The sequence below is a fragment of the Megalopta genalis genome, chromosome 1 (assembly GCF_051020955.1).
Source record: "Megalopta genalis isolate 19385.01 chromosome 1, iyMegGena1_principal, whole genome shotgun sequence".
NCBI classification, from domain to species: Eukaryota; Metazoa; Arthropoda; class Insecta; order Hymenoptera; family Halictidae; genus Megalopta; species Megalopta genalis.
The window spans coordinates 6,655,845-6,666,605 of NC_135013.1; the positions used below are offsets into that span (position 1 = coordinate 6,655,845).

The window sequence follows — 10,761 nt, forward strand, 5'->3', positions numbered from 1 at the left end:
TAATTTTACAACTTTTATCATTATTCAGTGCTCTATTCAAATGAATTATATTAGATGAAATTTCACAAGGTTCCATGGTGTAATGGTTAGCACTCTGGACTCTGAATCCAGCGATCCGAGTTCAAATCTCGGTGGGACCTGTATTTTTTTTCGTTATTTAGATATTATCAATGTGTATTTAATAATACAGAGATCAAACAAGGTAAATGAAAAGTATAATTTTTAACTAAATAAAGATCATAAAATTAAATATTTTGTTAATAAAATACTTCAGACTGATACCTCATTATATAAAAGTCTGCTTAAAAATGAAATATGGAACTATATGTTGAAATGTTTATCAGAATTGCTTTAATCTAATGGTAAAAAATGGTAAGTTAATTTAATGGTAAATTTGTTAAGTTATTTTCTAAGAACACATCCAATACTCCATTTCCAATAACGGAATTGAGTAGGGTTTATGTCAGTTACAATGATACAGGCTTTATGCGCAACATGTGTACTACATACAAAGCATGTGAATAATTAATCAAAGGCGAATCATGGATCACGGATCTCTTGTCTCTGATCAAATATTCTATGACATAGGAATGTAAGGTTATGTACTTTCGTAGTCTGACATTAATTTTTTCAAAATTTTTATCCGAATCAGTGTTGAATCGTAATTTAAACGAGAAAAGCCAACATGTCAGGTAGAAAAAATGTCCAAGGAGGATTTCAGGCGGTGAGGTTCAAAAACATTTTTATCTATTCATTCAAATTTGTTGAGCTAATGTTCCTTCTTAACTTCTATCGTATTTCAGGATTCTGACGTTTATATTACATACGATGATCAACAGAAAATTAATAAATTCGCAAGGCTAAATGTGAAATTACATTATTTTAAAACAGAATTGAAAATTAAGCAGGTACCAATGGATTTGTCAGTAGCAAATACTTCATATTACTTATAACCTTATTTGGTTATGCATAGCGTTGCATACACTAAACGAAATTATAATGCTTTCTGCAGAATGAGTTGAAAAATGTGGAAGATGCTAGTGACGAAATAGTCTTACTTGATGAAGACGTGAAAATACCTTATTATATCGGCGAAGTTTTTATTCATGAAGATTTGGAAAAAACACAGGTTTGTGAACTTCTAATATTTTCAGCTTTCTAATAAATGGAATTTATTTATAACTAAAAAGATGTATGTTGATAGGGCTACTTAGAAGATTTAAAAGACAAGAAAAAAACAGAAATTTCGAATTTGGAAAGCAAGTGTACTGACTTGGAGGGCATTATAAGTGACTTAAAAACTCAATTATATGCAAAGTTTGGTAGTCGTATAAATTTGGAAGCGGATGAAGATTGATCTAGTCAAGCATGCAAATGATCATTTCGTGATACGGAATAAGTTTTTTGTGCATCTATTCATTTATAAATTCTCTAATTCACAAATTTGAAACTGCATTTTATTATCCACAATTTGTATAGGTAAACAATTTCACATTTCACTTATATGTACGATCATGAATGTTTGCACATATTAATTGTTATTATGTGGTAAACTATTAATAAATTTATTACAATCTTTTTATATAGTTTTTATTATTGTTCTTCTACCTTCCTAAAATATAAATTTTACTAGAAGATAATTATAGAAAAAGTAAATAACAATCATATAAGATACTCAGTAAATAAAATAGATATGTCTTATATTTTAGGAATTGATTAACTATTTCTTCTGTAATGGTTAGTCAGTAAACTATCACAATGGCATACGTATTTGTTTGATTAAAGGTTGAATTCAAGATAGTAGTAACGGTAACCTGAAATTTGGATGACTGCCAAATTGTTGTCATTACAAAGTGCTCATGCAACATGACTGAAAAACTATCTCCTCGTTCTATATTTGTGGAATATTTTTAAATTTCACGTATTATGATCTACTCTAATATTGCAATCTCATATTTAAAGCAATTTTTTAATCAAATGATATTTATAATCCTTGCAAAGCGTATACAACAAGTAGGGAAATATGGTTTTTAAAAAGTAGTCAAAATATAATAAATCATCAAATCTTAACTATATGTTGAAACGTATAGCAATATATTTGTATACCTATAATATTCAATATATTGCTATAATATGAAAATGACTAAAACTAAAGTTATTTATAACAAAATATGTAAAGAAAAACTAAAATGTTGAATTTTATATCCGTTATATCACTAATTTATCGCTTTAACGAATGATTTAGAACTTGGTTACACAGTCATACAGTTTCTGCCTTCCCTCTATCATCTGACTTGAGGTAATTTTAGTTTCACCTCTCAGTTTTGCTTCTGCCAGTACATAGTTCACTACAGTCCAATCAGTAGATGCTTATATTCTGTAGGAGAAGTTCGTGAATAATTATTTTATCCTCGGATAATAAAAATACTTAATATACATCAATAAACGGGAACATATACTAATCAATTGTGGTAAATTCTATTTTTTATGTACACGTTTATTCAATTCTTCAATTGAGAGAAACAAATGTAACAAATTTTTTGTTAAGCATCTATTCTGATAAAACAGCAAACATGGATATGGACACAGCAAGAAAACTAGTACTGACTTTAAAACAAAGCCACACATCCCATGGTGGATATGGTTTGCAAAATGAGTGTGAAGCACTTGTTGGTCATATTTTGGAGAACATGTTGAAATCGTCACTACCCACTTTAGTTCCTGAAACGAAAAACGAAGAAGATTCTATTAGTTATAGAGAAGAAGGTAGTAAAATATTTCTTCACGAATATAGAAATTCAATTTTGATATTGTAATAAACTATAAATTTTATAGGAAATCAACATTTTGTGATGGGTGATGATACTGAAGCCATAAAGTATTATACAATGAGTCTAGCGTATGCAAATACTAAAGAACTTATGTCTCATGCCCATGCTAACAGATCAGCAGCTTTATACAGAAAACAACTGTTCAAAGAGTGTTTGATAGATATTGATACTGCTTTGGATTTTGGATACCCAGAAGAAAAAAGGAAGAAGCTGAAGGAAAGAGGGGTGAAGGCTATGGACGAAATTAGAAAGAAATTGAAAATCGCGAAGGATGATCCCATTGATCCAGAAAAATTAATGAGCATGTGTTTGTCAGAAAAAATTGTAGACGAACCTGTAACTGTAAAATTTAAAAATGGAAAAGCTGAGAATCAAGATAAATCTATAAATGGGCATATTAATGGAAATGAGGAAGATCCAGTTAATGGTTCTACTGTTCCACCAAGTAAAGAAAAAGAACCAAGATATTTAGCAGATGAAGGTCCTTTAAAGTTCACTAATGGTCCTAGTAAAGAAGCTCCTGCTGTTAGCGACGGCGTCAAAATTTCTTATAATGAAAGATATGGACGTCATTTGGAGGCTACTAAAGAATTTAAACCTGGCGATGTTGTTTCTTTCGAAGATCCATATGCGCATATTATTTATACGCAAAAGTAAAACATTTCTTTATAATATAATGTTATAAAATTTAAAATTAATACCAATTTTAATAATAATTTTTCTTCAGTCACATTAATTTGTAAATACAGTTATAATTACAGTTTTGTGTTTGCAGATATTATACGCATTGTCATCATTGCCTGTCAAGAAGCTACAATTTAATTTCATGTCCAAATTGTCCAATGTCTGTATATTGCTCAGAAAAATGTAGATCAATAGCTTGGGATATGGCACATGAATTTGAGTGTCCAATTCTATCAGTTCTAGGAAGCTTGTTCAATGTTGACAAAGATAAAGTGCGAATGCTTACCAAAATTGTTCGTTTTCTGATTGTAGTAACAGCAAAAGGCAAAAGGATCGCAGAGTTGCGCGAAGACATGAAAGTAGCAGAGCGTAATCCAGGTAAATAAGAGGTTTCATATTTTACAGCTAAAATGAAAAATATAAAGACACATAAGTCATGCTTAAAAGACATAAGAAATCGTAGGAAACTATATTGAATTATAACATACTGTGCAAGTATATATTTTATAAAATATTTCATTTTTGTAGATGATAGAACTGCAGGGTTTACAGATGAAGGTATATTTGACAGCTACAGTGCACAATCTGCTTTAAGCCTCGCAACCAACATGACAACAAGACCACTTATTGGAATCAGTGCATTTGCCTGCATCTCAGCCCTTGCCTCTATCCTCCTAGCCACAGAGACTAATTTCTTCTGCAAGAAATACGAAATGGTTCAATTAAATGACATTAATAATGTGCCCGAGCTAAAATTCTGTGGCAGCCTCATGTTTCGTGCCTGTGTCATAATGTCTTCTAATTGCTTCACAGTAATTTATTTCACAAATATGTTAAAACATAAAATACAATTCATAATACTGATAAATAATTTAATAGAACAAAAGATGAAAATATAATACATTAATTGAGTTACAGTTTCTAAAACTTATTTTCCAGATACAACAAGAGCCAGGAATTAAAGCCGGTTCTGGGTTGTACGTAACACATAGCTTGTACAATCATTCATGTGCACCAAACACTTTCCGTCATTTTGAAGGATTGACAATGATTACTCGTGCTCTGGAACCAATATATCCTGGAGATCAGATATTCACTGGCTATGGTGCTGCATATGCACATATGCCAAGATCTGAAAGAAGAGAAAAAATAATGCAGGACTATTTCTTCGAGTGCAATTGTTCTGCCTGTGAGTCTGACTGGCCAATGTATAACGAAATTCTTGCAAACCACGTTGGTTCCATCAGCAAGAACAAAGAACTCGTAGAGAAACTGAAACCATACAAACAGAGATTGGTGAAGAACATGTACGACATTGATGCTGTGAAATCTGTTCTCTGCATTCTATACAAGGAAGTATCTCAACCTTGTGAGGAAATAGTGCACGCAGAACAATACCTGAAGAGTTATTATTTAGGTAGATTTAATCACATGTCCACATAATACGTATTTACGCCTATTTATGCTGATATAGCTTTGCTTACCTGCTGATATTTAATATTATGCTTACTTACATCCTGCAAACCACATTTAATAATATTAGGTATATTTCACTTTGTGCACTGATTTGTTTTGTCGCCTGATAACATAATGGAGCTACCTTGGTGCTTAAAGCTTATAGCGCTTTGTAATATGAATGTAAAAATTATATAGTTTGTTGCAAAGGTATGTAAAAAATTAATATAATAAGTGTCCGAAACAGAAGTTGGATTCAATTGACATATGTTTTCTTGTTTTTAGATCCATGAGAGCAAGGCATCAACATTTTACTAAGTTGTTAATAAAAGACATAAAGTATTCCTAAAAACATTTTATTGAAGTTATACATGATGTTCGTCTAATTTTTGAAATAAAGAATGTGCAAAACTTTCTTCATGTAATACATTTGTATGAATAAACTGATTGAAAGTTATGTAATAATACAAGATTCATGTAACATATTCAATCTCTTCTCTTTACTCTCTTTACGAAGAACATCTGCACCATCATAAGTGCATTAGGAAATATAATATTTGACAAGCATCGTAATTTATTATAAAAATGAAATGCTTTATATTCGTATGTATAATTTTAGATTAAACGATTTTATTATAAATTCGCCCAAATATTTTCTTTTGCTAAACTCAATAGAAGTCGTAATTACGAAACATATTTTAGTTACCGATAACTCTATTTTTTAAGATTAATAAAAGTTATAAAAGCGACAACCGGAATTCAAAAAAATAATCTAAGCAATTCTATATGCTGAATTGAAAATAACAATTGTAATAAATGATGGATTTTGTTTATAATCGAATAGTCGATCAATATATTACATATTGAAGAATTCTTTCCATCACAACAAACTATTCAAGTTTTTGTAAATTACAGTATACAATTATACTTTTAACTTGCTGTTTAATAATAATTTAAACACTTTGTTATAGTAATGATAAGCAATGGAGTAAAAAAGGGCATTAAGTGTTGATACGAAAATCATTAGATATACAGTAAACGCTGAATAAGTAACTGCTAGATAATTGGCAATTGAGAACACCTTTGTATTCACTTGCATGCAATATTGTTTCACTCAAATATTTCAAATAATATAAATCCATTACAAAATAATCATTTTTTGCAGATAAAGAATTTTTTAAGAATTAAAGTTAATTTTATTTTTGAAAATAGAACTTTTCTATGTAAGTGGACTCTTGAGAATATGCTAGTACCATTTAGGATACAAATGTCAAAAATTATCAATTCGTGAAATATTTCAAACTTTTATATAAAATATCTCACTTTTCAATTTAAATTATCTCACGAACTGTAGTTCCATTAAGAAATCAGAATTCATCTCCAAATCATCCACAAAAAAAGTTATTACCGCTATATTATGATTTATGTCATATAACTTTTATAAATCAAGGTCATTAATATTTCTAAAAATAATTGAGTGATTAAACGTGTACTATACATCTAAGACACAATACCTCTCTTCGGTTTATAATATTATGAATACTAAGTTAAAAGTTCTGCCCTGGGAATGAAAGGATCGAACGTATATAGGCAAATATCAGAGTTCACCTATGATATCGCGAATTATACAAATAACATCTACAGTATTCCACTGTTATTTGACGAATGTATAATTTTGTTAAATAACCGTGGAACAGAATTTTTATCACACATTTTTCATTATATCCTTACGACATATAGATTTCAATATTATAAATATTATATTATTAAAAACATTTCTATACTCTGCGATTAAACGTATTTTATAAGAAAATTTGCCATGATTCTAGTAACTTACAAATCTGTTCTCATATTGATATATGGGAAAATATAAGGATCAATCATTTTCGTTAGTACTTGGAACGGATTAGGCAAGAAACGTAACTAGTTAAATAACAGTGGAATACTGTGTAGAGCTTACAAACCCTTACAAATCCTATGTTCAAAAGTGTACTATTTTACGCACGTATAAGGATGCTAACACATCACCAGAGATGGATATCAAAACCACTTGTTAAAGTTGACGATATTAACTAGTTCCCGGTATACTATCAAATATAGCTTGTAGAGTACTCATTCCATTAAATAAAAATGAAATGAGATGTCTTGCTGCAGATAATAAAACGCGATAAGAAAAATATGCGATTGAAAAAATGTCAATTAAAATCGGCCGATATTCGAGAAAGCGGCGAACAGAGGTGTCGTTGTCGTGGCCGGTTGCTGATCGCCGATGCTTTTGAGCAAATTGCCTTGCAACAGACTGTCAAGTGCCTTTTGAACTGTCGGATCGTTTAGCAGAGGTGATGGTGAAACTCCCGTAGTGGTAGTTGTCGTGGACGCTGTTGTGGCAGTTGATGCTGCTGGCATAACATGATGTACTCATGTAGTTAGCGGTTGTAATACCAGCAATAAATATATTTGAAGTTCGTTCGCTTTGATCACTGCATCATGGCGGAAACAGGCACAAGAACACTACACGCACTGAGAACTCGATTAAAAAATATTCCAAAGCGTACGAAGTTCGTTTTACAATCAAATCACTTGTGCTTAGCAATCAAAAATTTTTACCTCAATCTATTTGTCTAAATTTAGACAAAACGAATGTTTATAATATTCTCCATTCGAAATTTCTTTGTTAGAAATTTCATTGAACAACTTGAAAAGGAATTATTGTTTCTTTGAACATGTTCATGAAGTACGCATAAACAAATCCAACAAGATATGTAGAAAAATGAACATTCTTCGAATCGTTGAAACGCTTCCGAAACGATCTTTTTAAAAGTGCAAAATCGAGCTGCAAAAGATCTGTGAAAATATTTCTCGCGTCACGAATAATCGGATGTCGATAATTTCAGAGAAGTAAATGCCACAGTTAAAATACATAACTGTTACGCGAGGAAAGAAAAAAAAAACGAAAAAACCGCACCATTATCATGTGCATGTTGTAATGTTGTAAAAATTTGCTGGAACAAAGACTAATACCTAATTTTGATATTATAGTTCCCTGATCATAAACACCCTACAATAATACTTTAGTCGGACTTCAAGAATAAAACGTTTGTAACTTTTACCTGATCCCCAAGTAGCTGGTGGGACAGGAGTTGGCGCAGATGTTGGTGCTGGTACTGGACTAGGAACAGGCGCTGTGGAACTTGTTTTATTACTATTTAAAATATTGAGTATCCTCGATTGTAGTTCAGCTTGCTTTGGATCACTGACTGCTATCGTCGTCGTTGTAGTTGGTAAATCTTTAACGTCTCCCAACTCCACTTGTACTTGTTCTTCCCGTTTAATCTCAAGATACTTAATCACACGATCGTACTGTAGTACTGTTAATTGGTGATTATCGGCTAACATATTTAAAAGAACTTGAATAGCATCGGGATGTCTTTCGTTCGCAAATGGCGTATTCAACGGCACAGATCGTCCACCAGCTTTATAATTGGCGAAGTCTCGCGATATTAAACTAATGGCGTCCTCGACGAGCATGTTTCTGTGCTCTACATGAAAATTTTGAGTTTTATTAAAATAGTAAATGATATGATCGTTATGGTATTGAAGTAAATACCTTGTGGTAAACCATGAAGAATATTTAGCGTTAAGGAATGATGTTCTTGATTGATCGGCGTAACTACAACAGCATACAAACATCCACGACTTGCTATATTTCCTAAAACTCTACTGAGAAGTACATCTTCATTTGGAAATAGTAAATCAACGGTTAGTCCAATTTTTTTTAGCCTTGCCTCAATACTCTCTGCATACTCCCTATTGTTGTAAGTAACAATTAGAAGAACAATCGGAATTTATTTCTCATGAAGTGTAAAGTTAAATCTATCAATCATAATTCTAACACTAATTGTAGGCAAGGAGTTTAGATGTTTAGAAATGATCTTCATATGGCCTTGACAACTTGATTTAACTTTACAACTGGTTTTAAGAAACACACATATCTTTTTATACATACGTTAATGCTTTGTTGACAACAATAATTTCACAGTCATTTTTTTCAGTTGTTGCATTAGAATACTCACTCGTGGTACTTGAATTGCTAATGATTAAAGTAACAGTACAATTAATAACGTATACAAACAATATTACTGATAACAAATGCTGTAACTTACTTAAAACTCATATTTATATCCCTTGGTCCACTATTTTTAAAATCTTCATAACGATTGTTGCCATCATTAAAAGAATCTCTGTTAAAATTATTGTTTCTTGGTCTGTCACCCTGTTTATGATCCCATTCTCTACCACCTTTGTCTTCTAAACGAGCATTTCTGTTAACAGGACTACGATCTCTGAAGTTATTTCCTCCTGAGCTATCCCTATTTTTATTTCGATTTTTCCCAGCTCTATTACCTCTTGCTCTGCCACCTCCACCACTATTTACTCCTCCACTACTTTGATTATGATTGTTCTGATTATTCACATTTCGATTTTGATTCCCTCCTGGTTTATTTTGATTTCCACCAGGTCCAAATTGATTGCCACCTCTGTTCTGATTACCTGGACTAAATTGATTAGCCCCTTTATTTTGTATCATGTTATTAAACTGATCGTTTCCATTATTTCTATTTTGATTTCCAAATTGTTCATTGTTCTGATTTCCATCACCAAATTGATCGTTCCGATTTTGGATGGCGTTCCCTTTTGGAGTATCACTCATCTGCGCATCAGAACCAAAACTTTGGTTTGAAGTAAAAGAGGAATTTCCTCCAAAACTTTGGTTTCCACTATTGAAAGAATCGTTCCCAGAATTAAAATGATTGTTGTTAGAATTAAACTGATTATTTGGACCACCTTGTTGTTTTGGCCCGCCACCACCAGACTGGCTATCTTTCTTTGCTGGTCTAACATCTATTGAAAACATGACAAGTATTTAGTTTGAAACAAAAGAGAAATCTGATATTTGGTAATAAAAATACCTATTCGTCTGCCTTTGAACATAGCACCATTTTCATTTTGTATAGCTTTCTGTGCAGACTGTTCTTCCTCGAATTGAACAAAACCGAAACCTCGATTTATCGCCGAACCAATAACCTTTCCATATTTTGAGAAATGTTCCTCCAGTTCGTGTTTGGTCATATCATCCGTTTGCAAATGACCCACAAATATGCGACAATTCACGGTTGCAGGATCTTTTAACATTCTTACACTCATCTTGACACAGCTTCTCTTCCAAGATTAATTCTTTACAGAAAGAAATATCTATAGAACGTTGATTTACATTCGATTAATAAAGCAAATAGAGGTTAAATTACAATGCTGACGTTTACTTCTTCCAATTTATCCCGCTCGAATAGATTTCAATTCGCGCAATGATAAAGCAGCGTGCAGTAACACCGTATTTTTAAATTTGCTCTATTTTGCCTCCATTTGTTCACAGAACAATAATATTGTCGTAGCGATGCAGATTTCAAAACAGGAACCGTCAATCAACAATTGAAGGCTAAACCAACTTTTGCGATGGCGTGCGTGTGCGTATACGAGACTCGCCACTATATGTGAAAGTATGTGCTGTTCATATATGTACATATACATGTGTTCTATTCTGTTTTCAAACACGCGAGAGAACATTAAATGTACTTCACGTTCTTGCTACAGTTAATTACCTTTGATCCTATAACTACAAAATGTATCAGAGGAGAAATTCCTATTGTAGAATTTTCTACGTTTGTTTCATCAAATTGAGGGATCCTACTATCCTAGATGTATACAACGTTGTCACTTCTTCGAAAGCGCGGCG

The 10,761-nt window shown here is 31.9% G+C and overlaps 3 protein-coding genes and 1 non-coding gene across 12 annotated transcripts; 3 read left to right on the top strand and 1 right to left on the bottom strand.

Moving 5' to 3' along the window:
• Nucleotides 1-68: 68 nt before the first annotated feature.
• TRNAQ-CUG (transfer RNA glutamine (anticodon CUG)) lies at nt 69-140 on the top strand. Its single transcript has one exon. It is a non-coding gene; the product is annotated as a tRNA-Gln (tRNA).
• Nucleotides 141-562: 422 nt separating this feature from the next.
• Pfdn4 (prefoldin subunit 4) lies at nt 563-1,582 on the top strand. The gene is made up of 4 exons (XM_033484580.2): nt 563-724; nt 804-908; nt 1,013-1,129; nt 1,205-1,582. The coding sequence occupies exons 1-4, from the start codon at nt 686-688 to the stop codon at nt 1,355-1,357; spliced, it is 414 nt and encodes a 137-aa protein (XP_033340471.1). The 5' UTR covers nt 563-685; the 3' UTR covers nt 1,358-1,582.
• On the bottom strand, nt 1,436-10,629 carry Neos (nuclear receptor coactivator protein neosin). 7 transcript variants are annotated; one of them, XR_004492357.2, is made up of 9 exons: nt 10,277-10,625; nt 9,941-10,205; nt 9,134-9,872; nt 8,977-9,060; nt 8,578-8,777; nt 8,081-8,509; nt 4,004-4,212; nt 3,802-3,920; nt 1,436-2,721 (listed from the first exon to the last, which is right to left on the bottom strand). XR_004492357.2 is itself a non-coding variant. In XM_033484572.2 (7 exons), exons 2-7 carry the CDS (start codon nt 10,173-10,175, stop codon nt 7,170-7,172), a joined length of 1,887 nt encoding a protein of 628 aa, XP_033340463.1. In that variant the 5' UTR covers nt 10,176-10,223; nt 10,292-10,629; the 3' UTR covers nt 5,311-7,169. The 7 variants fall into 7 exon arrangements, 6 of the variants coding, with proteins under 6 accessions (XP_033340463.1, XP_033340461.1, XP_033340460.1 ...); XM_033484572.2 differs by lacking the exons at nt 1,436-2,721; nt 3,802-3,920; nt 4,004-4,212 and adding an exon at nt 5,311-7,369 and having other exon boundaries at nt 9,941-10,223; nt 10,292-10,629; XM_033484570.2 differs by lacking the exons at nt 1,436-2,721; nt 3,802-3,920; nt 4,004-4,212 and adding an exon at nt 5,311-7,369 and having other exon boundaries at nt 10,292-10,628.
• Nucleotides 2,343-5,440, top strand: LOC117228673 (protein-lysine N-methyltransferase SMYD4). Of its 3 annotated transcripts, none has more exons than XM_076519406.1 (6): nt 2,343-2,471; nt 2,569-2,766; nt 2,836-3,484; nt 3,607-3,893; nt 4,044-4,327; nt 4,455-5,440. In XM_076519406.1, exons 2-6 carry the CDS (start codon nt 2,574-2,576, stop codon nt 4,956-4,958), a joined length of 1,917 nt encoding a protein of 638 aa, XP_076375521.1. In that variant the 5' UTR covers nt 2,343-2,471; nt 2,569-2,573; the 3' UTR covers nt 4,959-5,440. The 3 variants fall into 3 exon arrangements, 2 of the variants coding, with proteins under 2 accessions (XP_076375521.1, XP_033340458.2); XR_013032840.1 differs by lacking the exon at nt 2,343-2,471 and having other exon boundaries at nt 2,574-2,766; nt 4,455-5,180; nt 5,256-5,440; XM_033484567.2 differs by lacking the exon at nt 2,343-2,471 and having other exon boundaries at nt 2,574-2,766; nt 4,455-4,932; nt 5,256-5,440.
• Nucleotides 10,630-10,761: the final 132 nt, after the last annotated feature.

Coding starts and splice junctions, on each gene's coding strand:
- Pfdn4 (XM_033484580.2), top strand. CDS start 686: ATGTCAGGTAGAAAAAATGTCCAAGGAGGATTTCAGGCG. Junction 725..803: donor TCCAAGGAGGATTTCAGGCG/GTGAGGTTCAAA, acceptor ATCGTATTTCAG/GATTCTGACGTTTATATTAC. Junction 1,130..1,204: donor AAGATTTGGAAAAAACACAG/GTTTGTGAACTT, acceptor GTATGTTGATAG/GGCTACTTAGAAGATTTAAA.
- Neos (XM_033484572.2), bottom strand. CDS start 10,175: ATGAGTGTAAGAATGTTAAAAGATCCTGCAACCGTGAATTGTCGCATA. Junction 9,061..9,133: donor GATATAAATATGAGTTTTAA/GTAAGTTACAGC, acceptor TTTAATCATTAG/CAATTCAAGTACCACGAGTG. Junction 8,510..8,577: donor TCTTCATGGTTTACCACAAG/GTATTTACTTCA, acceptor ATTTTCATGTAG/AGCACAGAAACATGCTCGTC.
- LOC117228673 (XM_076519406.1), top strand. CDS start 2,574: ATGGATATGGACACAGCAAGAAAACTAGTACTGACTTTAAAACAAAGC. Junction 2,767..2,835: donor TATTAGTTATAGAGAAGAAG/GTAGTAAAATAT, acceptor TAAATTTTATAG/GAAATCAACATTTTGTGATG. Junction 3,894..4,043: donor AGTAGCAGAGCGTAATCCAG/GTAAATAAGAGG, acceptor TCATTTTTGTAG/ATGATAGAACTGCAGGGTTT.